The 24,808-nt window shown below is 44.7% G+C and overlaps 2 protein-coding genes across 7 annotated transcripts in view; both read right to left on the reverse strand.

The window, feature by feature from the left end:
• The window catches only part of LOC311023472 (ras-specific guanine nucleotide-releasing factor 2), a 43,894-nt gene extending 22,030 nt beyond the window's left edge, over positions 1-21,864 (reverse strand). For 4 of the 5 annotated variants that reach the window (XM_084025321.1, XM_084025320.1, XM_084025318.1 and 1 more), the window contains exons 1-3: positions 21,351-21,860; positions 2,952-3,058; positions 1,002-1,149 (exon numbers count right to left, since the gene is read on the reverse strand). In XM_084025321.1, coding sequence (XP_083881447.1) covers positions 1,002-1,149; positions 2,952-3,058; positions 21,351-21,626 — 531 coding nt within the window. In that variant the 5' untranslated portion in view covers positions 21,627-21,860. Of the gene's footprint in view, positions 1-1,001; positions 1,150-2,951; positions 3,059-21,350 lie in introns of all 5 variants that reach the window. The other variant, XM_084025319.1, reaches the window with a different exon arrangement.
• A 960-nt stretch (positions 21,865-22,824) lies between these two features.
• Positions 22,825-24,808, reverse strand: part of msh3 (mutS homolog 3 (E. coli)) — a 33,848-nt gene continuing 31,864 nt past the window's right edge. For both annotated transcript variants that reach the window (XM_084025642.1, XM_084025641.1), the window contains exons 23-24: positions 24,547-24,715; positions 22,825-23,127 (exon numbers count right to left, since the gene is read on the reverse strand). In XM_084025642.1, coding sequence (XP_083881768.1) covers positions 23,046-23,127; positions 24,547-24,715 — 251 coding nt within the window. In that variant the 3' untranslated portion in view covers positions 22,825-23,045. The remainder of the gene's footprint in view (positions 23,128-24,546; positions 24,716-24,808) is intronic.

Genomic DNA, 24,808 nt, shown 5'->3' on the forward strand with positions numbered 1-24,808 from the left:
TCGTGCTGTGACGGCAGAACAAAAAGGTGTTGCGTTCGATAAGCGTAGCAGTTTGGCAGCTGTTTGTGAGGAAGCTGATGGGCTGTCTTTATTGAGCGGTGGGCTTCTCCTCCTACGCTCGGAGGTGAATCAGTACTGTTAACACCCGCCCCTGCTGCCATAAACACAGCTGTGAGAAGAAACACCACACACACACTGCATATATATCACAGTTCAGCCATGACATTATGACCACCTGCCTAATACTGAGTAGGTCCCCTTTTCCCAGGGAATGGTCTCCACTAGACCTCTGAAGGTGTGCTGTGGTATCTGCCAGTAGCCGATCCTGTAAGCGAGGTGAGGTCTATGTGGATCGGACTTGTTTGTCCACCACATCCCACATATGCTCAATTGGATTGAGATCTGGAGAATTTTGAGGTTTTTTGCGGGGTGGCAGGGCCCATTATCCTGCTGAAAGAGGCCACTGCCATCAAGGAATACTGTTTCCATGAAGGGGTGCGGTCAACAACAACGTCCACATGAATGGCAGGACCCAAGCTTTTCTTGCAAAACATTGCCCAAAGCATCACACTGCCTCCGTCGGCTTGCCTTCTTCCCATAGTGCATCCTGGTGGCGGTAGCTGGTAGGTCCTGACCACTGCAGACTGGGAACATCCCACGAGAGCTGCAGTTTTGGAGATGCTCTGACGGAATCATCTAGACATCACAAATTAGCCCTTGTCAAAGTCACTAAAATCCTTACGCTTGGCCATTTCTTCCTGCTTCCAACACATCGTCTTTGAGGACAAAATGTGCACTTGCTGCCTAATATACACCAGCCACTGCTAGGTGCCATTGCAACGAGATAATCAATGTTATTCACTTCAACTGTCAGTGTTCATAATGTAATGGCTGATCGGTATATAAAGTGAATGTTTGTTCTCCACCAGGCACCTTTGACTTTTAATTGATTGCAGTGACATTAATGACATATTATCAATTTTTATGATAGCGTGTTGTACCTCTGCTTTGAGCCTCTCGATTTCCGTGCCCTGATCTTCCAGCTGGGTTCGCAGCTGATTGGCGGCCACCTTCTCCGTCTCCACGATCTGTATGAGGTGGATGTATTTCTGCATCAGCACCTCCCGTTCAATGATGATGTCGGAGTAACTGAAAATAAAGAGAAGACCACAAATGAGGCACAAATAAAATCATTTGTATTTCTTGTTTCTGTCCACCATTGTGTGATTTGGCAATAACAAATACACTTGCTTTTAGATAGTGTGAATGCTGGGGGGAGGCTATAAAAAACATAAAGCCTTGTAAACCTGCTTTCTAAACCAGCTTCTCACTGTGAGCAGTTTGGTTATTTTACAAATATTTCCGTCCTCACCGATTTGCCAGATTGGAAAAGGTGATGTCACATATTTCAGTGCACACATCTGTGTTTATCAATGTTTGAATAAAAATCTGATGCCAGTTGTGGGAATGTTTAGTTATGTTACCAGCACCATAAATCAAATCTAAGTCCTGATGAAGAGAAGATTTGCTCAGTTTTATAATAATAACTAAACTAAGGATGTTTCTCTGATTGTTCATGTTTTGCTTAATTAGACTGTTTATAGTCAAGAAATATTAAATATTTTAAGTTTTCAGAAGCTTTAAATGGACCATAGGGATGTCTTTTGCAGTTTTTGGCTTATTAACAACAATGCAAATTACATCTACTGACAATATTCTACCGGTGCTCATATGTTTTTTGATTAATCTCCTTTTTGGGCTGGAAGTTACATGAGGCCATCACTGTTTAGACGTGGCATTAACATGCACTTACATTAGTTCACACGTGCCTTTAGAAAGCGTCTCCACAGGCGGCCGCTTTATATGCACTTAATCATCTACGTCATTTCCATTTGCAAAGACCAAATGTGTTGTTGTTTTTAACCGGCAGGAGGCAACAATGCACTTGGCTGTCTACTATTCTGGAAATTAAAATGATAATAATACAATAATAAACTGGATTTGTATAGCACCTTTTATAAAATAAATGCAGTTCAAAGTGCTTTACAATAATGATGACAAATGAATAATGAATAATGAAAGGAAAAAAACAGCACAGGCCATTTGAGACTCATTAAATGTCTGGCATCTGAGGCCAAAAAGCAACCACAGACCCTCCGAATTTCCCACTGGACACAAATTCACTACAGCACTTGATTACCCCGGAAAAAAAAGCCTTTTAGAAGGAGATTCTTCACATAAGCATTTCTATGAAGGGTTTCAGAAAAGAAGCATTGATGACCTCAGGAACAACTGATGTGGTTGAGATTGTATGGCACCCATAAAATACAATATCTATCCATCTATCTATCTATCTATCTATCTATCTAGAGATAATGGATGGTTGACAGACAAAATCTTAAAGTGCATTCATGGGGAGGAGGGCGTCAGATTCGGGGACTTCAGAAACCATCATCTGCCCTATCAGACGATGTGGTTCTATTGGTGCCATCAGACCGTGGCATCCAGGTCTGAGGTCATGGTTCTCTGTTAGAAAAGAGATCTCATTTCTGCCCCAAGTGAGGGAGTTCAAGTATCTCTTGTTCAGGAGTAAAGATAGATAGTAAAAATAATAAGGGAACTCCTTTGCCTTGCGTCTGCACCCTTCAACCAAAAATGGGAATTTTCCGGTCTTTGCATACTACATTGAATTAAACTGAATTGAATGGATCCGTGGAAGGAAGGGAAGAAGGTGCAAAAAGTTAAGTACTCTTTGGAACACAATCAGCTTTGCAGTTAGTGACTTATATTTAATGGGCTATAAAATGAAAAAAAAAAAAACACAACTATGGCCATATTAATGCTCCCTAATCATAATGGTCTGACACATCACATCAAACTGTGGTCATGAAGTACGATGTCATATTTCCTCCTGCACAAACCAGAGAGGGGAAATTGGACCAGGTGTTTACCTTGCCTGCTGGATGGCCTCCACCCATTCATCACACTCACTCTCCTCCTCTGTCCGCAGTTCCAGAGGCTTCTGTCCGTCATGACCAAACACGATGAGGAAGTAGTGCTGAAGGGAGAGAGATAAAGAGAAAAGTTTCAAAGTGTGACCCTGACACCTAACACGTCGACACACTCACGCCGCTTCTCACTTGTGCCAGCTGCCTCATTTTACAGAACAAGATACTTTTGGTTGCTCCTTTGAGATGCATGCCACTGCTAATCAGACATATGGCACGTACATATGGAAACATGGCTTTCGACTTTTCACGCTCTTTTCGTGCCCAGATTCATCCCGTACAAAGTCCCACAGACCTAACATGAAACAGGCAGAGCACACAGGCAGTGAGACAGGACTAGGGGGAGGGTTACAGAGTCATTTTCTCACTGAAATAAAGCACCAAGTATCGTCTGTGCTTCCCTTCTCCACCAGCCTACTATCATCACCATCAATTAGCCCCCTTCCTGTCTCTCTCTCCCATTTCCTGTCTGTCTTACTTTATTATTCTGATGAATTTATCTGCCTTCAAAATACTAGTCCGCTCTTTCAGAAAGACACATGCTAACACATGTAAGCACACACACCTACAGATGAGCACGCACACACACACACACACACACACACACCAGGCATTACATGAAGTGATAGAGGCTTTTATTCAAATGGTCACGTCCTGGGGCACTGGGTTACCAGAAGAGCTGCTATTCTTAGTCAGAGAAGACTGAGCTCTGCATGGACTTTCTCTCTCCTCCTCCTCTTCTCTTCTCATCATCCAACCACCACTCTCTTCCTCCTCCTCCTCCTCCTCCTCCTCCTCCTCCTCTCTCTGTCTCTCTTTGCACTTCACCTATCATCCCACTCCTCCTCCTCGCCCTGCTCAACCAGCATCCTCACTTCTCTTGTTGTCGAAACCCACTCCCACTCCTCTTCCATCCCGACATCCCTTCATACCCTCTTTGTGTCTCTCTCAGTAAGGATTCGTTGACCCAAACTGAGTCCAGGGGAGAGACGTTTACCCTGCAGGAGGATGGATGGGCTTTAGCCCCCTGCAGTGGGAGGCTGGGGACAGAGTTCGCCATTGTTATTGGAACACACACACACACACAGACACACACACACACACACACACACACACACACACACACACACACACACACAGACAGACAGACAGACAGACAGACAGACAGACAGACAGACAGACAGACAGACAGACAGACACACACCATCCTCCTATCCCTGCTTTTATGTATCTGTCATTTCGATTCACTGGCTGACTGGATTTTATTGCATCAACAATAATCTTTGCTCTAACGCTCTTTGACAGCGAGAAAGAGAAGGGTCGCGAGAGGGAGCAGTTACATAACATTTCTTAACCGAGTACATACATATTTCTAAATTGTATCACCACCTAACAGGATAACATTTCCATGGCAACTCAATATCGTTTTGCACTTCCGTTTTGCTGTTTTTCAGTGTTGCCGCTATTTATTTCATGCTTTTATTGATGCTTCCTGCTATTTCAGACATGAAGGCAGCAGCATGAAGCAGAAAGCAAAACGATTTGCTCATTTAGAGATGGAAATTCTGAACCTGTTATCCACACATTTAAGATATCAGAAATGATGTTTGTTAATGGTTATTGATTTTCACAGTGCACAATATGTGTGCATTTATAGCCTTATTAAATTGAATAGGGCATTTTTTCATATATTGACTCACATGGCTGCTTTAATCACAGATGTCCCTGTCATTATTATCACATGGTGGTTTTGACTGTAGTGGGTTCTCCTATTTTATGATAAAAAGTGGAAGAAATAGTAAAAATACCACTCTGCAAATATATATATATATATATATATATATATATATATATATTACAAGTAGATCCCCGTTTTGTATATCATTCATGCACACAGGGATAAAAGAGCCATTTAGGCAGTGAAAAAGAAGACAGCAACATAACACATTAATTTCAATAAGTTTAATTTAATTTAAAACATTTAACAATTGAAAAGTTTCAATTTCAAGAGTTTTCAATGCATTTCCTTCCACATTTGCAAACTGTTAGTCCCCAAGGATGCAGACTGAATTCATTTGAAATATAAATATTTGCACTCTTTGAATGTAAAGTCTAGCTTTTCCATTATCCTTCTGCTTAACTTTAAAGTTTTCATTTTGCATGTTTTGATAAGTCAAATCTGCTTCATATTTGTGTCCTACTTTTATATTTCTATTCTATTTTGCCCCTCGTGTATACACACCTACTATGTGTTGTAGCGGTGACCCAATTGCCCCCAGGCAATCATTAAAGTTTAATGGTAGCACATCCTTTATAGGAGATTTGCATCACGCTGGACCTCATGGCATTGAAAACATTAACAATGCAGTGCAATGAAATACATTGTAACACTCTACTCTGTCCTCATTAGTCAAAGAGGACTACAGTAAAAGCAGTAAGAGGCCCAACTATCCCTGAGCTGTGCACACACAGCTTCCCAACGCTACAATACCATTCAGGATTACAAGCGTGCTCTCCGTTCAAATCAGCTCAAACGTACCCTCCATCCCTCAGGGCCTTCACTGTACTGTAAGAGATTTAATTCAAACTAATAGTGACAGAGAGGAAAAACAAAAGAAACAAAGAGACTTCTATTTATGTCACCAACGACCAATTTATCACTCAGCTTTTTCGCCAAATCTGAGGATGATTTATATAGAAAATCTGACTGACTCATATGTTTACCAACAATGAGCAAGACACAGGCACAATAAACTGAAATGTTATTATTCAGAACCAATTCCGGGTCAGCCGTGAAAAAAGTCAGAGGTGAGGAGCGAGACTGCTTCAACTGTCCAACAGACTGAAACGTTGGGAAATTAACATTTACCACACACACTCTCAGGTTCATGGAGCTGAAAGACTTTTTTTTTTTATTAAAGATTACAAAGTCAACGATGAAACTGGACATGGCGGTAATAGATTCATTAAGCAAACGATGGCTGGGGGATCCAGAAATACTCGAGTGTTATAAATATTTAAAAGCAGAGATGACAGAATGTTGGGATCCGCCGATGATTAGAGGACTGGAATAGCAGTTAATGAGGCAACGCTACGGTCTACTTTGGTATCTGCACTGATGAGAGGTTGTACAGTACCACAGATGGAGTTGTTTTTTATTCCCTTCCATTCTCACTCTCAGCCTTTTTTACTGTTTTGATTTTGTTCATGCAATGGGTTGGAAATGGCACGGATGCTGAAAGTGTTAAAAGTTGGATCCCCACTGGGACTGAATGTGTAAAGGCTGAGAATACGGAAAGGCTGAGTGAATAACAATAAAGAACCTGTACAGTCACATGCCTGCATTAAGTATAGGCTACAACAGAACAGAACACTATGATGTAAGCTTTGGTTGACAAATTACCAGTAGTTTTGCAAGTTATACACTTATGGATGTTTGGATGTCATTTCCATGCTGTTCCATTTTTTTCCATTTATTGCCACACAGCATGGAAACCAGTAAGCAGTCTCTGGGATTACTCTGGTCTGATTTGACTCCTGGTCAGGTGGAAATCAGGTGGCACTATTGTTGAGAATCATCTGATGCAGATCATTGATGATGTGAGGATCAAATATGCATGTGGCTAACCAATCCTGAAAAGAGGGCTGTGTTTGAAATTGCATGCTACATTCTCAATCTGTACAGTACTGCATATTAAACTCCTACATAAACAATCAAGTATGATTTCATAGACTAACAGTGGAGTATCCTCAAAGGACGGCTGGGCCAGTTTACAGACACATAAACTGACCATGTATTAGAAATCTATATGGTAATTTCCTCACATGAAAACATATAAGTCAATAAAGTGTAACATCTTTTATGATGTCACACACTGAAGACAGAGTTTGAATTCACTGTTTGTAAATGTTTTCTTTGTGTTAATTGATTTGAAAAGCCAGCACTCCATTACCTCATAATGAAAACTTACAGACTGGTTTGTTGGACTAAAGCAAGTTTCCAATGTCTGCTTTCTTCATGTGACAGGATGGTCGGGTAGTTTCCACCGTTCCCCCTCCTCCTTGCTTGATCCACACCAGGTGTGTGTCAGTGCGCTGCACTGATTGTAGGGCGGAGCCGCCAGCGCTCCTGGCGCAGGTGTCTATTTAATCCAGTCTGTCCTTCACCTCCCTCATGGCTGGTATCTTGGCGTGGCATGGCGCTGTGTGTGGTCTGAGCTGTGTGGCGGTTGGCGTCGCCGATTTTGCCGGACCCTCGATTTTGCTGGACCCTCTCCACCTTGAAATTCGTGGCGGTCAGCTGGCTACTGCTGTGTGGGATTGGAGTTGTCCGTGCTGCGGATTCACTCTCTCCAGGATTTACCTGTGGCTTGTCGCTCTCCCTCTCCTCTGTGTTAGCAGAGCCGCACCTGTGCTTCGGGGTACGCTCTCGGCCTGGCTGTGCGCTGCGGTGCTCCACTTACCGGCGTCTGACGCTTCGGTGCACCGGGACTCTACTGCTGTCTTGTAGTGTTTTAACGTCCAGTCTCACGATCACCGTTTACTTGCTCCCTTTCCCACTTACTATTGGTCCTATTGGACCTTAAGTGCTCCACCGTTGTGTAGCCAACCAGTGAGCTCTGATTTATTATCCTTAGTATGTTTATTGATTGTTTTGCATGAATATTGTTTCCTTTTTAGTTTATTATGACTAATTGATTTGCTTTTGTGTGCTATTAACTGTTTGCTTTTCTTTGTTTTTGTTTAATGGTTATGTTTGTTTTCTTTATTCCAAGGTTTATTTGTTGTATATAATTGATTGTGTCGTTTTGTTTTTGAGCCACTGCTACCTGAGTGAAGAAAAGGTGGTTGAAATATTGCAGCATTTAAAAGAGTAGGATGTCACTGACTATTTAACTTGTATTTTTATATTGAGAATTAATAAAATTAATTATTTTCATAACTCACGTCTTGTCTGGGTGCATTCGGACTTGTGTCCTTTAAAACTAATTTCCTGGGGGCGAAATTCCCCCAGGTGGCGTTGTCGAGCAGCACTTTATCTGCTATTTAAATTGTTAATTTTGCACATACCACCCTCATGCCACACATGGCGTTGTCGGCAGGATTTGCACCCTTAGAGACAGACGTGATTTATTTTTAGTAAAATAATATTTTTAATTGAAAAAAAAATAAAAAAAAATAAAAATTACTCAGTATTGTGTCAGTGGGAGACGTACATTACTGAACCTTGTTTTTTTTTGTGTATTTAGAGACAAGACAGCAGTAGTTGTCCAGATATTTAACCTGCCTGTTATTTCAGGACTCCATTTGGTGTGAAGCTTTGGTGCGGCTTGCCCCCTACAGTCATGGAGGAGGAGATGCAGCAGCTCAGAGATTTGGTCGCCCAGCTAAGGGCAGAAAATGAGCGCTTGCTCCTGGAGGGTGTGGCCCCCCAGGCGGGTCCCAGTGGGGCTGCCTCTGTCCCTCCTGCCGTGGCGAGTGGTGCTCCACCTGCTGGTCCAACGGTGGCTGAGCGGTTGGTGGTCGTGCCCAGGGACCGCAGATGCCCCATGTTTAATGGTAAAACTGGCATTGGCATGACTGAGTGGGTGGAGGAGGTCCAGGCGTGTATGCGTGCACGCCATCTGTCCATGGTTGACCAGGCTTTCTTCATTTTTGACCATCTGGAGGGTGAGGCCAGGGAAGAAATAAAGTATCGCACCAGTGTCGAGAGGACCGACCCAGCTAACGTACTAGCAATATTGAACGAGTTGTATGGTTGTGTTAAGTCATATGTATCCTTGCAGGAGGCTTTCTTTTCCAGGAAGCAGCAGGAGGGAGAGACATTGTTGGAGTTCTCCTTGGCTTTGATGGCTCTTATGGGGCAGGTGAAACAACGTGCACCTGATGGTTTGCTCAATGCAGAGGTCTTACTTCGGGATCAGTTTGTGGAACATGTCTTGGACAGTGCTCTTCGCCGGGAGCTGAAACAGTTTGTTCGCCGCCAACCCACTGCTACCCTGTTGGAGGTGCGGGGGGAAGGTAGGCAGTGGGAGAGAGAGGGATTCCCTGGGGGTGCAAGGGAACGCAGCCACTCCCTTCCCTCCATGTACGGCCTGCAGTATGGTGTGCAGGGCAGTTCTCGGTCAGCTCCTCCTGTCTCTCCACATGGCTCTGAGCTGGGTGAATTAAAAGAACTGTTGAAACGCCAGCAGGAACAACTCGATCAACTCACCCGCACTGTTGCCTCCATGCAGCCTTCCTTTCCACCAGCTAGATCCTCACGTAGTGGTCCTGTGATCTGCCGGCGCTGCCGCCAACCTGGTCACTTTGCTAGGGACTGCGAAGGAGAATGGGTCCGTGCTGGCCCCTCTGCTGGTCTGTCTTCTACTGTGGCCAGGTCCTCCAACTCCTGTCGCCAGCCGGAAAACTAGAGCCCACTGAGCTGCTGAGCCACAGTTCAGATGGGGAGTTAGCAGGCTCACAGGTAGCAGCTGCGGCCGGGTTAATGGCATCCTGTCCAAATATTGACGTTGTCATGAGTGGGGTCACTGTTTCCTGCTTGGTGGACACCGGGTCAATGGTGTCTACAGTCACTGAGAGCTTCTTTCTTGAGCACTTTGCACTTTGGGGGAATGATCGACTCCAGTCATGTCATTGGTTGCAGCTTCGGGCTGCTAATGGTCTCGCTATTCCTTACCTGGGTTACCTAGAACTGGATGTCATTCTTTGTGGGAAGACGATCCCTCGTTGTGGTATTCTGGTGGTGAAGGACCCTGTCAGCACTGGGTCTTCTGTCCCTGGGATTCTGGGGATGAATGTCATTCGTCGCTGCTACCGAGAGCTCTTTGGAGCCCATGGCCTTTCATTTTTTAACCTGCCTGCAGTCACACAGTCTCCTGATCCCGTTATTCAGGCCTTGCAGCAATGTCATCAGGTGGTTAATCAGCACCATGCTCCATTCACTGGTGCTGCTAGAGTTCGAGGCTCCAGAGTGGTGCGTGTCCCTGGTGGGGTAATGCAGATGGTTGCTAGCACTTGCCCTGAACAGTTCTCTGGGCAGTCATTATTTTTCGAGCCCCCAGAGTCTGGTTTGCCTGCTGGGTTGCTGGCTTCCCCCTGTCTCGTTCAGGTTGTGCGAGGTACAACTTACATCCCAGTGGTTAATGTTGGGACCACCGAAATTGTCCTCTACCCACGAACCTGTCTTGGCATCCTGAGTCCAGTTGAAGTGGTCAGTCTTCCCCCAGGTGTCACAGAGGTTAGACCCTCTGCCACTGTTTCTTCTCAGGTGGCAGCTGGTTCAGGGCACAGTGACATTAAAGGTGTTGATTTGTCTAGTTTGGCAGAATCAGAGCAGGTGCAGGTCCAGTCATTGTTGCAGAGGTTTAGTTCAGTCTTCTCTGTCCATGAGGGTGACCTTGGTTGTACCAATCTGGTCTCACATGACATCCCCCTGCTGGATGACATCCCAGTTCGGCAGAGGTACAGACGTGTTCCACCTTCAGAGTATGAGGCAGTCAAGACTCATATAAATCAACTTCTTGAAGCCCAGGTGATAAGGGAAAGCAGCAGTCCTTATGCCTCTCCAATTGTCTTGGTGCGGAAGAAGGACGGCAGTCTACGCATGTGTGTCGACTACCGCCTGCTTAACGCAAAGACGCGAAAGGATGCTTTTCCGTTACCTCGCATTGAGGAGAGTCTAGACGCGCTCTCTGGGGCCCAGTGGTTCTCCACTCTTGACCTAGCGAGCGGTTACCATCAGGTACCAGTCTCAGAGCAGGATAAGCAGAAAACCGCCTTTTGCACACCATTCGGCCTCTTTGAATGGAATCGTATGCCGTTCGGGCTGTGCAATGCACCAAGCACTTTTCAGCGTCTGATGCAGAGGATGTTTGGAGACCAGCAGTGTCAGTCTCTCCTTTTGTATCTGGATGACATCATTGTGTTTTCCTCTTCAGTCTCCCGGCATGTTCAACGACTGGAGGTGGTTCTGGATCGTCTCCAGAGGGAAGGCCTAAAGGTCAAACTGGAAAAATGTTCATTCTTCCGGCGAGAGGTCAGCTACTTAGGTCACATCATCTCTGACCAGGGTGTTGCCACTGATCCTGCGAAGATTGCAGCCGTAGCCAAGTGGCCGCGTCCCAGTCAGGTGTCGGAGCTGCGCTCCTTTTTGGGCTTTGCCAGTTATTACCGGCGTTTTGTTGAAAGCTTTGCTAAGCTAGCTGGCCCGTTGCACATATTGGTGGCCAGGCTGGCTGGTACAAAGTCCAAGAAGGGATCTGGACAAGTGTTCCAGATTGCGTGGACTCCAGAGTGTGAAGAGAGCTTTGAGGCTCTCAAGTTCAAATTGACCTCTGCACCTGTGCTTGCTTTTGCTGATTTTTCACGCCCTTTTATTTTAGAGACGGATGCCAGCCACAGTGGACTTGGTGCTGTACTCTCACAGGAGACCGAAGGTGGTGTTAGGCCAATAGCATACGCAAGTCGGGGCCTTCGACCGACGGAGCAGAACATGGTCAACTACAGCTCCATGAAGTTGGAGTTTCTCGCTTTAAAATGGGCTATGACAGAGAAGTTTCGTGAGTACCTGTTGGGGCACAAGTGCATGGTTTTTACTGATAACAATCCCTTGAGCTATCTGCAATCAGCCAAACTAGGGGCTGCTGAACATCGCTGGGCTGCTCAACTTGCAGCATTCGATTTTGGGATCAAGTATCGATCTGGTCGCAGCAACAAAAATGCTGACGCACTCTCCCGGCTGCCCACATCCAGTGCTAACTTAGCAGAGCAGGTCTTGCCCAGCACCTCTGTCCCTGAAATCCTCCAGTCAGTGCCTCGTTCTGGCCAGGTTTCAGCAACGCAGGCTGTCGTGTCGGTCTTTCCCCTTCAGTCTTTCTCTGACCTCTGTGTTTTGCAGGAGGCTGATCCCCTCCTGAAGGACATCTTGCCATTCTGGCGGAGGCAGATCCAGCCTACATCAGAGGAGAGAAGGCAGCTCCCCAAGCTGGCTCTGACTTTATTAAAACAATGGGCTCGTCTTGTGGAAGAGGAGGACGTGTTGTACCGCCGGGTCCATCGTTCAGATGGGGGGGAAGAAATCCTTCAGATTGTCTTGCCAGCTGTCCTTCAACAGGACATATTGACACAGCTCCATCAAGAACATGGGCATCAGGGTGTGGAGCGCACCACAGAGCTTGTGCGCCAGCGCTGTTATTGGCCGGGGATGACCTCTGACATCAGGCAATGGGTCCAAGGTTGTGAGCGTTGCCAGGTTGCGAAAGACACCAGAGCAGTGTCTGGTAGCTTCATGGGGCACTTATTGGCATCACGGCCAAATGAGATTGTAGCCATAGATTTTACATTGTTGGAGCCCTCGCAGAGTGGTTTTGAAAATGTTCTGGTGATGACAGATGTGTTCAGTAAGTACACTGTGGCTGTCCCAACTCGGGATCAGAGGGCATCCACTGTTGCCCACGTTTTGCTAAATGACTGGTTTTTTAGGTTTGGTGTCCCAGGTCGCATTCATTCTGATCAGGGCAGGAGTTTCGAGAGCTTGTTGATCCAGCAGTTGTGTCACCTGTATGGGGTCAGCAAGTCACGCACTACTCCGTATCACCCTGCTGGAAATGGGCAGTGTGAGCGGTTTAACAGGACGCTCCACAATCTCTTGCGTACCTTGCCAGCCTCACGGAAACGTGACTGGGTCTCTTGTCTTCCCCATGTACTTTTTTGTTACAATACCACCCCTCATCAGGGTACTGGCGAATCACCACATCTTTTAATGTTCGGTCGTGAACCCCAGCTCCCCATTGATTTCCTTCTGGGTCGTGTCCAGGACCCGGCGCCAGGGAGAGTTGAAGACTGGCTGGTCGAGCACCAGGCCAGGCTTCAGGTGGCTTTTGGGAATGCTCGAGGGCGGTTGCTGGTGGCCGCTGAGCGTCGTAAAGAGCGCCATGATCAGGCGGTACGTGATGTTCCGCTTACAGTGGGCCAGTTGGTTTACCTTCGTGATCACAGTACCAGGGGTCGCCATAAGATCCAGGACATCTGGAGCTCAGTTGTTTATCAGGTCCTGAAAGCTCCTTCTGGTGGCGGACCTGTCTACACCATTGCACCAGTGGATGATTTGCAGAAGACCCGGAACGTCCATCGTGACCTGCTTAAGGCCCAGATCGGTCCTGAACCGGTTCCTCTTCTCCATCAGTCTTCCTCTCCAAGGACCTCAGAAACCTCTGATGATTCTCTTGGGGGTGATCTATGGGTTCTGGTTCTCGACACTCCCGCACCACTTGTTTCTGGGGCCTCAAGGCTATCAGGGTCCACAAGGCCCCATCAGGAGGCTTTGGCCAGTCGGCCTGTTCCTGCGACCCCTGCAGCAGTTCCTTCTGCTCAGAGGCATCTAGCACCTGCTGGTCAGCCAGTTCTGCGTCGCACTCCTCGGCCAACAGCTGGGCAACATTCAAACATGAATCATCTTCCTCGGCCGGTGTCAAATGCACAGTCTGCGGTCTTTCGGCCTTGGTGCTAGTGTGTTTTGTGCTTTACCCATCGTCGGGGCGACGATGCAAAATTTGGGGGTAGAATGTGACAGGATGGTCGGGTAGTTTCCACCGTTCCCCCTCCTCCTTGCTTGATCCACACCAGGTGTGTGTCAGTGCGCTGCACTGATTGTAGGGCGGAGCCGCCAGCGCTCCTGGCGCAGGTGTCTATTTAATCCAGTCTGTCCTTCACCTTCCTCATGGCTGGTATCTTGGCGTGGCATGGCGCTGTGTGTGGTCTGAGCTGTGTGGCGGTTGGCGTCGCCGATTTTGCCGGACCCTCGATTTTGCTGGACCCTCTCCACCTTGAAATTGTAAGTCCTTTGCGTTGCGCTATTGGGGTATTTCTGCGGTCTCTGGGCATTACACCTGCTTTATCCTTGTGCCTTGCAGCGTGGCGGTCAGCTGGCTACTGCTGTGTGGGATTGGAGTTGTCCGTGCTGCGGATTCACTCTCTCCAGGATTTACCTGTGGCTTGTCGCTCTCCCTCTCCTCTGTGTTAGCAGAGCCGCACCTGTGCTTCGGGGTATGTGATCTGTACCGGTTACTCCTTTCGGTCAGATAGTGATTAGTATTAAAATTGAAATCTTTTGTGCATGCTTTCCGGGTACGCTCTCGGCCTGGCTGTGCGCTGCGGTGCTCCACTTACCGGCGTCTGACGCTTCGGTGCACCGGGACTCTACTGCTGTCTTGTAGTGTTTTAATGTCCAGTCTCACGATCACCGTTTACTTGCTCCCGTTCCCACTTAATATTGGTCCTATTGGACCTTAAGTGCTCCACCGTTGTGTAGCCAACCAGTGAGCTCTGATTTATTATCCTTAGTATGTTTATTGATTGTTTTGCATGAATATTGTTTCCTTTTTTAGTTTATTATGACTAATTGCTTTGCTTTTGTGTGCTATTAACTGTTTGCTTTTCTTTGTTTTTGTTTAATGGTTATGTTTGTTTTCTTTATTCCAAGGTTTATTTGTTGTATATAATTGATTGTGTCGTTTTGTTTTTGAGCCACTGCTACCTGAGTGAAGAAAAGGTGGTTGAAATATTGCAGCATTTAAAAGAGTAGGATGTCACTGACTATTTAACTTGTATTTTTATATTGAGAATTAATAAAATTAATTATTTTCATAACTCACGTCTTGTCTGGGTGCATTCGGACTTGTGTCCTTTAAAACTAATTTCCTGGGGGCGAAATTCCCCCAGGTGGCGTTGTCGAGCAGCACTTTATCTGCAATTTAAATTGTTAATTTTGCACATACCACCCTCATGCCACATTCATATCACACTTGAAAGAATAGAAGCCAATCTGAATACGACAGTAGAAAAAACACATTTTGAAAACATGGCAGTTTGCAAATGGTTAACTGAGAAGAAATGGAATTCTGTGGTACAGGAAATGGGCTAAAACATGCGAAACCACTGGCATGGTTATTTAACTATAATCATGAAAAAATACTGTTGTTGGTACTAGCAGCTATAGGTCAGAATATTTGATCACCCCGCCACCGCCTTGTCTCACCTCCATTTACCGTACAGTGTTTGTTTGAGGTTGTGTTTCACAACCATGTCAACGCCAAACCACAGAGGCTTGAACCACCAACTTGATTTGCATTAAAGCGAGTATTAGAGAGGGCACGCAAGCAAGCAAAGGTAAAATCACAAACTATTATTTGCATGAAGGTACCGGATAGCAGGTATTTGTCTCATCCTATGATTCGTATGTGGTCATTACAAAGTAGAAAGGAAAATCATTAACAAGCAGTTTTAACACAATGGGCTCCACTGGATGCTGATATATAATGCGTCTCCACCTTTGCACTGCTGTGGTGAAGCAGGGACCGCTCAGTGAGCCCGAGTCCCACAGGGGAACAATTACCATTACAGAGAAATACAACAGAGAGACCGGATTTGTGTGTGTGTGTGTGTGTGTGTGTGTGTGTGACTATACAGGGAACTGATATTATCCAGAAACTAGCTTCCCTGTATGTGTGGGAGTATATACACTATGGTATTTTGATCTTAAGAGAAGAGAAGAAAAGAGAACGTGAGATACTACAAAAGAACTACATGTATATCGAGAGCAAATATTATAACACCTGTTGTCTGGATTCTCATGCAGGAACAATGCCTTAAACGAATGAGCAAGAGACTATTGGCTTCATATGCATGACAAATATCAATTGTTTAGGTATGGAAAGAAACATACACAAAGTATGAAAATGTTGAGCTGTAAACACAATGCACAAGAGGAAACCTGATTACTTTGAATAAAAAAAGGAGGCACAAAACACCAATATGAGTAATTAAATGTACGTACAATAAGTGAGGATATCTACTGCAGATTGAAATTGTGACATAGGCCATACAATATGTTGTTGGCCAATATAAGAGTCAAATCAGTTACTGGAACAACAAAAGTAATTTGTGAGAAGACGATTTAGAGGGATAGAAGTGGCGTGGGTTCACATTTTCCACCCACCAGCCGACTGTATCAGACTCACTATCACTCCCATTGCTCTCATTTCTCAGCTCTCATCGTGCTCCCACTGGGGCAATAATGCCTTTTCTGTGCCGCATGAAGCTTCATAAAATGCTTCTTTTAAAAAAAAAAAGATAAGAACCAAGAAACAAACTGCAAATATCATGAAAACCTTGTGCACGCAGTAATATAATTTTGACCTCATTTACTGTAAGCAGTTGCCTGCACACCCATGAACCTATTTTCATAAGTGGCCAGGGCTCATCCATCATACTTGCCATAATAATGTTAATAAAAAAAAGTATTCACATTCTTGCCCAGATAAAGATGAGATTGATACAGTTAAATGTAAGCAGCCAATTAGCATAACTTAACCACTGAAGGTCTCAATGCCCCAGAATAACAACTGGGAAAAGGTGAAACACCAAGCATGGCTCTGTCCAAAGGGAACCGACCAGCACCTCTAAAGTTCACTATTTAACATGTTATATCTTGTTGGTTTAATCTGTACAAAAGCCAAGACTGGTTTTATGAGACCTTCTGGGAGTGTCCTCTGATTGCCTGGTACACACAGTGATGAGAAGACTGCACCCAGCCAAGAAATAGTCCTACACAGAATATAAGAAGGTCCTACACATCGATAGTTCCCTGTAAACTGGAGACATTTTGGTCAGTCTTCATTTCTATAAATGCCCGTTGGAAGGTTGCATAAATATGTCGATTTGTTTTCCTACAGAGTTAGATGAGAAAATCAATACCATTCTCATGTCAACAATAGCTTAATACACTGTTGCAAGTTGGGATATTTTGCTTTCAGACACAATCCTCTGTTTATTCCTATTTAAATGCATCAGTCATCACTTTTGACCAAGCCCAATGATTACATTATGTGTCCCAATTACCCAGGTGAAATTAGTTCATTCATAACATGTGTTTGTGCCATGAAAGACAAGACATCTGCAAATGATTCCAACTTCATGGGCGCCCCTACAGTTATTTGCTTTGTTTATTAATGAACTAAGACCATGTCTTTGTGTGAAGTGTGGACCTACCGCCAGGAGATGAATAGCATATAGCTAACATAAAGACTGAAAGCAGGGAGAGCAGCAAGGCTGGTTTTCTTCAAAGGAAAAAAAAAAAGTCAGCCCAGCACTTCTGTGCAGCTGGTTGCCATGGCCGCTCCACGGTAACGACAACAGGCTAAGTCACTGCTCTCAGCTGTTACAGCATGTAATTAGCCCGCGTTTTGAACTTTCGCATATTTCCCCAGACGGCAAACTGTTCTTTCCTTTAAAATGCTTTATTTCCTTTTTTTTAGGACAGCCAATACAAATGCACTAAATGAATATGGCAAGACAAAAAATAAATTATGTAAATTTGACATAGTTCCTCTTCTACCTTGAAATTAAATTGCCCTCTTTGGATATTTCTATCCCCAGATAACCAAATCTGTAATCCCAGATTTCCAAACAGTTTGACGTCAGGAACCGAGAACAGATTTTTAATTTCCTGTCAACTTGTGATTGTGAAGAGATACAAAACATTAATCCGACAGCGGTAGTACTTTATGTACCCGCTGAATTCAACTAATGATGTGACAGCTAACGTGACAATCACTGAATCAACATCCCACATCCCGCTGTTCCTTCATTGCCCTCCTTGCTGTTCATTTCCTCCGAAGTTCTTAGACCATATGGGGCCTTCCTTCTCTCTCACACACACACTCACACACACACACACACACACACACACACACACACACACACACACACACACACACACACACACACACACACATAAAACTCTCTCTCTCTCACACACACACACACACACACACACACACACACACACACACACACACACACACACACACACACACACACACACACACACAGTGTACAAGTATACTAATAACGGTTGTGCCTGCCTCAGAACACTCTGATCAGGGATTACCTGTCTGTTTATCTGGAGATTAAACAGATTGCTCCCCTCCTCCACTGTTTATGTTCACTGACATGCAGATAAAATACATATATCGCTATCATCGAGCTCTTTCTGCCATCTTACACATTTGTCACTTTACAGTTAGTCCTCAGGAGGAAGAGTCCGGAAACGTCTTGCCACCGTAATGCAATAGATGCTGGATTGGAGAGTTTGCTCTACGACTCCCACAGTGAAGAAGCAGAGGTGTCGGAAAAAAACACACTGTAAATCTGTTTTACTGTAATCTTGAGAATTGTCAGTGTGCCTAACCCGATCCTGTAAATTACATCGGTCATAAACTCTGCACTGACAACAATACACATGAAACTACTTCACAAACCTATTACCTGAAGTTAAACTTTATTTGAAGCTCGCCTCTGTGTGTGTGTGTGTCTGTGTGTGTGTGTCTGTGTGTGTGTGTCTGTGTGTGTGCGTGTCCTTCTCTCTGTCCACATCGGCACCTACGTATAACAGACGGAAGCAGCTCAAGCAATAACAATAACACCACTGAAGGTCCCAATGCCCCAAGAGTGTTCATCACCCTCGTGTACAGCCAAGCGCCAGTCCAGAAGTGATGTAATACACACTTATACCTGCTGGGATGTTGGTTTTGGATGCAGTATTCTCATTTCTCCTCTGCCTAACCTGTAGCAGAATGGTGACTGACAACTTTGATCAATTTTTTAGCCCAGCACAAATTCACCTCCAATGGACAACTTGAAAAAATAATGTCTCGGTTTCACGGCCGTCTTCAGCCATGGCATGCGGGCGCGGAGGCATAGAAAAACCCTTTGAAGAAATGCCTTTGATCCACAGCTTAATGATTTTAGAGCTGTCATGTTTGTTGGTCATTTAAAAAAAATGTTTTATATTTGTCTGGATCCTGCCTTTGATGATGTTCCCAACCTACAGACAAAGTCCTGCTGAGACTGTTGAAGGAATGGCTCGTTTGTTTCGACAACATGGCAAATAGCAGTGCAAGACATCAACAGGCCTTTGAATCGATCAGCGGTATTTGACATAAGGGTAGTGATCTGGAAACAGCCTGCACTGTATGCATCTCCCCGGGTTCACGGCCTCTGATGAACCCTGCTTCCTTCTGGGGTCTTTGACAGACCAAGTGCTCTCGGATCGGGGGAGGGACAGTTTGATGATTAAACACAGCTAAATCTACTGGCCTTTTATATATATACACACACACACACACACACACACGTTCACATCAACAATACACGTCCACAGCTATGGAAAACATGCAGACCAGTGTGAATGCTCTCCAAATTATTTGAGAGCGTTATTTGTGTGGTTGCATTGTGGCTCACTGTGGGGGTGTGATACTGCAGGTTGCTGGCGGACTCACTCCACTGCACAGAGAAATAGAGAAGAGCAACTGATGGAAAGATGGAAGGCCTTCTCTCACTTTATCCTACCAAACCCCTCGGACAAGGAATGAATGCCAGGATCAGACTGAAATGTTCCTTGATTGAGACTTAATCATCACACACACACACACACACACACACACACACACACACACACACACACACACACACACACACACACACACACACACACACACACACACACACAGCATAAGCCATAAATGGCAGCATTCACATTGGTGTGAACACGGCTATTTAGTTGAAGCGTTACATTGCAGCACACACGGTTTCAGCTGAGGGCAGATTGAAAATAACCCTAATTAAACATCACAGCTGTAGTGTGAGAGTGAGACAGATGGGCAGAGGGTGAGACAGTCAGAAAATTGCCATGCTCGGAAAGATAGGAAGAGAGAGAGAGAGAGAATTCAGGCCTGAATGGAAACAGAAAAGAGAAGATTTGTCCTCTTTCATCATCATAAGTAACAACTCAATTACAGAAAGAAAGACATGCTCTTTTTCTTCCTCTATGTATGACTTGATTTAAACCACATTTCTCCTGGCAAGTCCTTACATCTGGAATGAATGTACTGAGTGATGATGATTGGTGGCTATTTTTGACCTTTCCACACCTCTCTTATGATTAATTGTGCATGCATTTACTGTCTCCTTAACACTTGCTGAAACTGAAAAAAAAAAGTCAATACTCTCCCATGTATCCCCCCCTCCCCCTACATTTTAATGGGCATGATGCCTGTGCATACACATGCACGCATTCCCTGAGGCCAGCTGAACACTCAGGAACAGGAACAAATCATTCTGTTTCCTCTGGCATTACTTGAAGTGGAAGTAAGTTGTTCTTTCTATAACAAAGATTTGTTGATTGCAAGGATTTATGATATACTTGATGATCAATGCATGTTTCTTTTTTTCCCTCACAATGAAATGCACGGACAAATCGTATTTCAAATGTTACCTAGCAACAAGGTCTACCTAACTGTTGGAGCAACAATGCTGAGGCAACTTCCAGGAGCACAATCGGCAACAGATTTGCACAAGATATTTCCTTGCATATCACTGCTTTCAGTCATGAGGCTGACCTTTTTCAGCGCTGCAGGATTCAGCATTCGTTACATATCCAAGAGCACAAAAATGCATTTGTATTCCAAGTTACAGCTATAAAAACATGGCATCCTGGTGATTAATATTTCATTGAATGTAAATATGATGTAGATTTATTGCGGATGAATCAAGTAAATATTAAAAATGCATGCCATACATATGGTGTAGTCCAATTAAAATGTGTTCTCTTATGTTTACAGCCTTCATGAGGTTAAATTCAAGAACCAGTTGCTTCCCGCTGCCAGACTGCATTGACTTTGTACTCAACAGGTTACAAATCAAGTACATTATGTGCCTGCGGTCAGCAAATTACATGAACTCAAAGAGAGAGAGAGAGAAAAAAAAAAAACATCCAAGAGTAAAAGAGGAAATAGATTTATGTGACATGAACAGATTATTTTTAATTGGGAAAAGACATGCTGTGGGAAACCAGCCTGCGCATCTGAGTCGTTGGGCGATGACGCACTTGGGAGCACTTTATTCTGTAGGACTTGTTGAAACTATCGATGCTGAGCTGCTGCAGCCACTTCAGTGTGATGCTGCATGACACTCTTGATCTTTTTTTTTTTTTTTTTTTTACTGCAACATGAGCAGCAGTTTGAGCGCGATGAAACAAACAATGTCAGTGTTCTAAAAAGAAAATCAAAAGTTTTAAGAAACAAACAATGATATAAATCTGTGTGGAAATTATGTTTAATATGAATAACATAACTCTCCCAGGCACCTATTTGGAGAGTCTCCGTTTTTGTTTCATAATGCGCGCCCGTCAGCGGGCTTTGAGCAGCTTTTGTTAGTTGTACCATCAGATAAGAAAAGATGCTGGAAGGTTCGTTCACAGCAGGGCTCTGTTAAAACTCTCACCTGTTTCTCCAGCGCTTCCTTCCCAGTCGCGGACATCTTTGGCGCCGGCGAGCGCTCGCAGGTGCATCCTTCCAACAGGTAAATCCCGGCCGGTCTCGCGCTCTGCTCGTTCTCGGAGTAGAACAGTATATTCTGGTAGAGGGCGAAGAACTTCTCGTGCCATCGGCTGTTCTCCGCGGTCTTCTTGCACAGGTAGCCGCGCTTGGTGCCCTCTTTACGCGCGACCGCCGACAGAAACAGCGCGTGCCCTTCGTTGTAGCGGACGCTCTTCTGCATTTTGTCGCGCGGTTTCTGGGGTGACTGAGAGAAGGAAGTGGGGACGAGCGGCGCTTTCACCGCGCGGAGCCCATGTTCGCCGGGGCTTGCGTGTCAACTTTCCCCACCGAGAGACGCGCGGCTCAGCGGCGCCGCGGCGCACCAAAAAGTTGCCCCGCTGACGGGAGGAGCGCTTCGGAGGAGGAACTCGTAGTAAAGATATCCGTGTGACACAAACACTGCAATAAATCCATGCTGCGCTCAACAAGACCGGGGGGGGGGGGCTTTAGGGGCACGCGCACACACGCTACTATGAACAAACAAGCGGCAGAAAGCGAGAGGCGTGTCGATTATAAACCTCAAGTGAACAGACAGCGACAGAATCACAGACCCGATCAACTGTAATCGGCTTTGACAAAGTCTCTCTCTCTCCCTCTCTCTCACTCTCTCTCCTTCTCTCTCACTCTCTCTCTCTGTCTCCCTCTCTCTCACTCTCTCTCCTTCTCTCTCACTCTCTCTCTCTCTCTCCCTCTCTCTCACTCTCTCTCCTTCTCTCTCACACTCTCTCTCTGTCTCTCTCTCGGGAATTAAAGGCGGAGCGTGAGTTGGTAGGTTGTGCGTGTTTGAGGGTGAGTGATGTATATGTAATGCCGACTTTCTCAGTGGCGTGTTGCCATTTGGTTCTGCATTATTAATAGCGTTGCATCAAAGAGGGCACTCACTAACGAACACATTAATGGATTGAAAAAAAAGAAACAAATCTGATATTTAAAAACCAAACTCACCAATTTAAAGCATCTCTTTCCTTTCGCCTTTATGTAAATGTTACCAGGGTCCATTTACAGTCCTTTTGAAGTATGGGGAGAAAAAAAAAGTTGTGTAACGCCTTTTGAAGCCTCACTCGAGGCAACAGCGGTTGGGGATGAAGACTAGAGGTTTGAAAATGGAAAGAATATTATGGAGAAATAAGCATTTGTTATTGTAGGTGTCACATTGACAAGGAAGAAGGATGCATGGAATAAAAAAAAAAAAGACAAGATCCACAGTCCAATACTTTACAGTGGGCAACAATGTTTGCAGATGGCTAAATGGGAAGTAGCCTACGAAATGTATTATCATCGACTGTATGGACCTGGAAAATCATAATAAAAAATAATTTAAAAAAATCAATATTATAAATTGGCAGAGAAAGAACAGCAAGTGTGACAAGTTTGGGTTTTTTATTAGTTAAATCACCAACACACTGATACCACATTTAGTCTGGTAGGTAGAATCTTGATTGGATGGTATTAATTGATGCCTTGACAATGATGTTACATGATGGTGAGAAAAATCACTTTCACCCACACTAGCAAAGAGAGCACTCGTCCATCAGTTAGCTGATAGCTGGTTTCTCTCCTCTTCTTCGTGTGTGCTGATGCTGTTCTGTTGCAGCAAATGTCAAGAGTTTGACTGCAGCCACTCCGTGAGGGACGATCTGTCCGAGATGCTCAAAACATCGGAGAGGAGCTTCTTCTTCTTCCTATAGACATACGGAGATAAAGACATGGAAATGTTGCTTTAACACACAATGTGTTGCATCCTCCCATACTGTAGCTGCATGAGAGTACAATAAAATCCCTGTTCTTAACCTCCGACCATCCGCTCAACTCCTCTGTGTGCCATTATTATGTACTCAGCATGGCTTCACTCCAACAAAGGACAAACATTTCATATAGGGGGGATTACATTGACTGAGAGGCATTGCTTTGTGTGTGTGCGTGTGCTGACAAGATATTTCATATGGTGAGGATTACTTCGGAAGAGGCTCAGCAGCACTCAACTCTCAGCCGGCTGTCTGCTACATGGCGAGGATGTGGCGTGTACAAATTCACAGAGACGGGAGGCTGCATTTGGAGAATATGCTGAAGCTCTGACAGGACAGGACGAAGACTTTGTCATATTTTCCAACTCCCAACTCAGAATAGAAAAACATACCCGTCATTGATAAGAAATGTATTTCCCGATTAGTGTGCGCTTGTGCAGTGCTATTAATACAGGGGAAATTAAATTAGCCTAATTGGACTCCTTCCAAGAAAATATATGACAAAAAGTGTGACAAAATAGACTTGATTGAATAGATTTGGTTTTAATGAGCAATTTCATCAGATTTATATTAATTTCAAATGGGATAAAACAGATTAGGGACATTCATTTAAAACTATTTTAATATTTTCTGCTAAAGGAAATTTGCACCACAGCTAAATAAAACTTGTCAACCCACACTACTCATGAGCTCTGTTTTGCTCTTTGGTGGTGAAATGACATTCCACCAGTCGAGCCTTCTGTGTATTGAACAATGGACGAGAAACTCGAAAAATCAAAGGAACAGGATATTTTGGATTTATCTCTCTTTTATTTATAAAAAAAAAAGCACAGGGTTGTCTCGCAAAAATGTTGAACCAGGCTCAAACATTTGCCATAGCAGTCATCAACCACACTACTACTACTACTACTACTACTACTACTACTACTTTGAAGTGAGCAGCATAATTTCCACCATTTATCTTACATGACAAAAGATAAAATAATCATGCCTTCATGATACCTTTGTTGTAAAAAGTGTTTTTTGGTTTTCTTTCAAATTCACAGATCTGTTCCTCAAACTGGACTTCCTGGATCTGAATAATATCCCCCAACCAACACAGCCATCTCTGTTGTTTTAACGCAGGGCTCCTTTCAGTCTGAATGCCCACTTAGACCCTCCCCTCCAGATAAAACTCCCACATCTTTCACAACTCTTTCTGCTTTCTGTTATAATTTGTCACGGCTGCAGAGCCACTAAATATTACACAAATGGTTTTCACAAGCTGAGTTTGTACTCCTCATCCCTTGGAAGCTGATATATATATTTTTTTTTATTTGAAGAAATGCTCGGTGTGAATGTGCGTGTTCACTGTACCTCCTGGCATTGACCATGTTTTCCAGCTCTCGGGCCTTGCGAGCAGCAGTGTGTAGTATAGGGTCCGGGATAGCAGCCAATCGGGCCACGTTCAGGCCGTAGCTCCGCCCCGCTGCTCCTTCAGTTAACTGGTAGAGGAAGGTGATGAACTCTGGCTGAACCTCTCCGTCTGTCATCACGCACACATGCACACACGCACACACACGCACGCACACACACGCACACACACACACACACACACACACACACACACACACACACA

The sequence above is a fragment of the Eutrigla gurnardus genome, assembly GCF_963514095.1.
Source record: "Eutrigla gurnardus genome assembly, chromosome: 13".
NCBI lineage: Eukaryota > Metazoa > Chordata > Actinopteri > Perciformes > Triglidae > Eutrigla > Eutrigla gurnardus.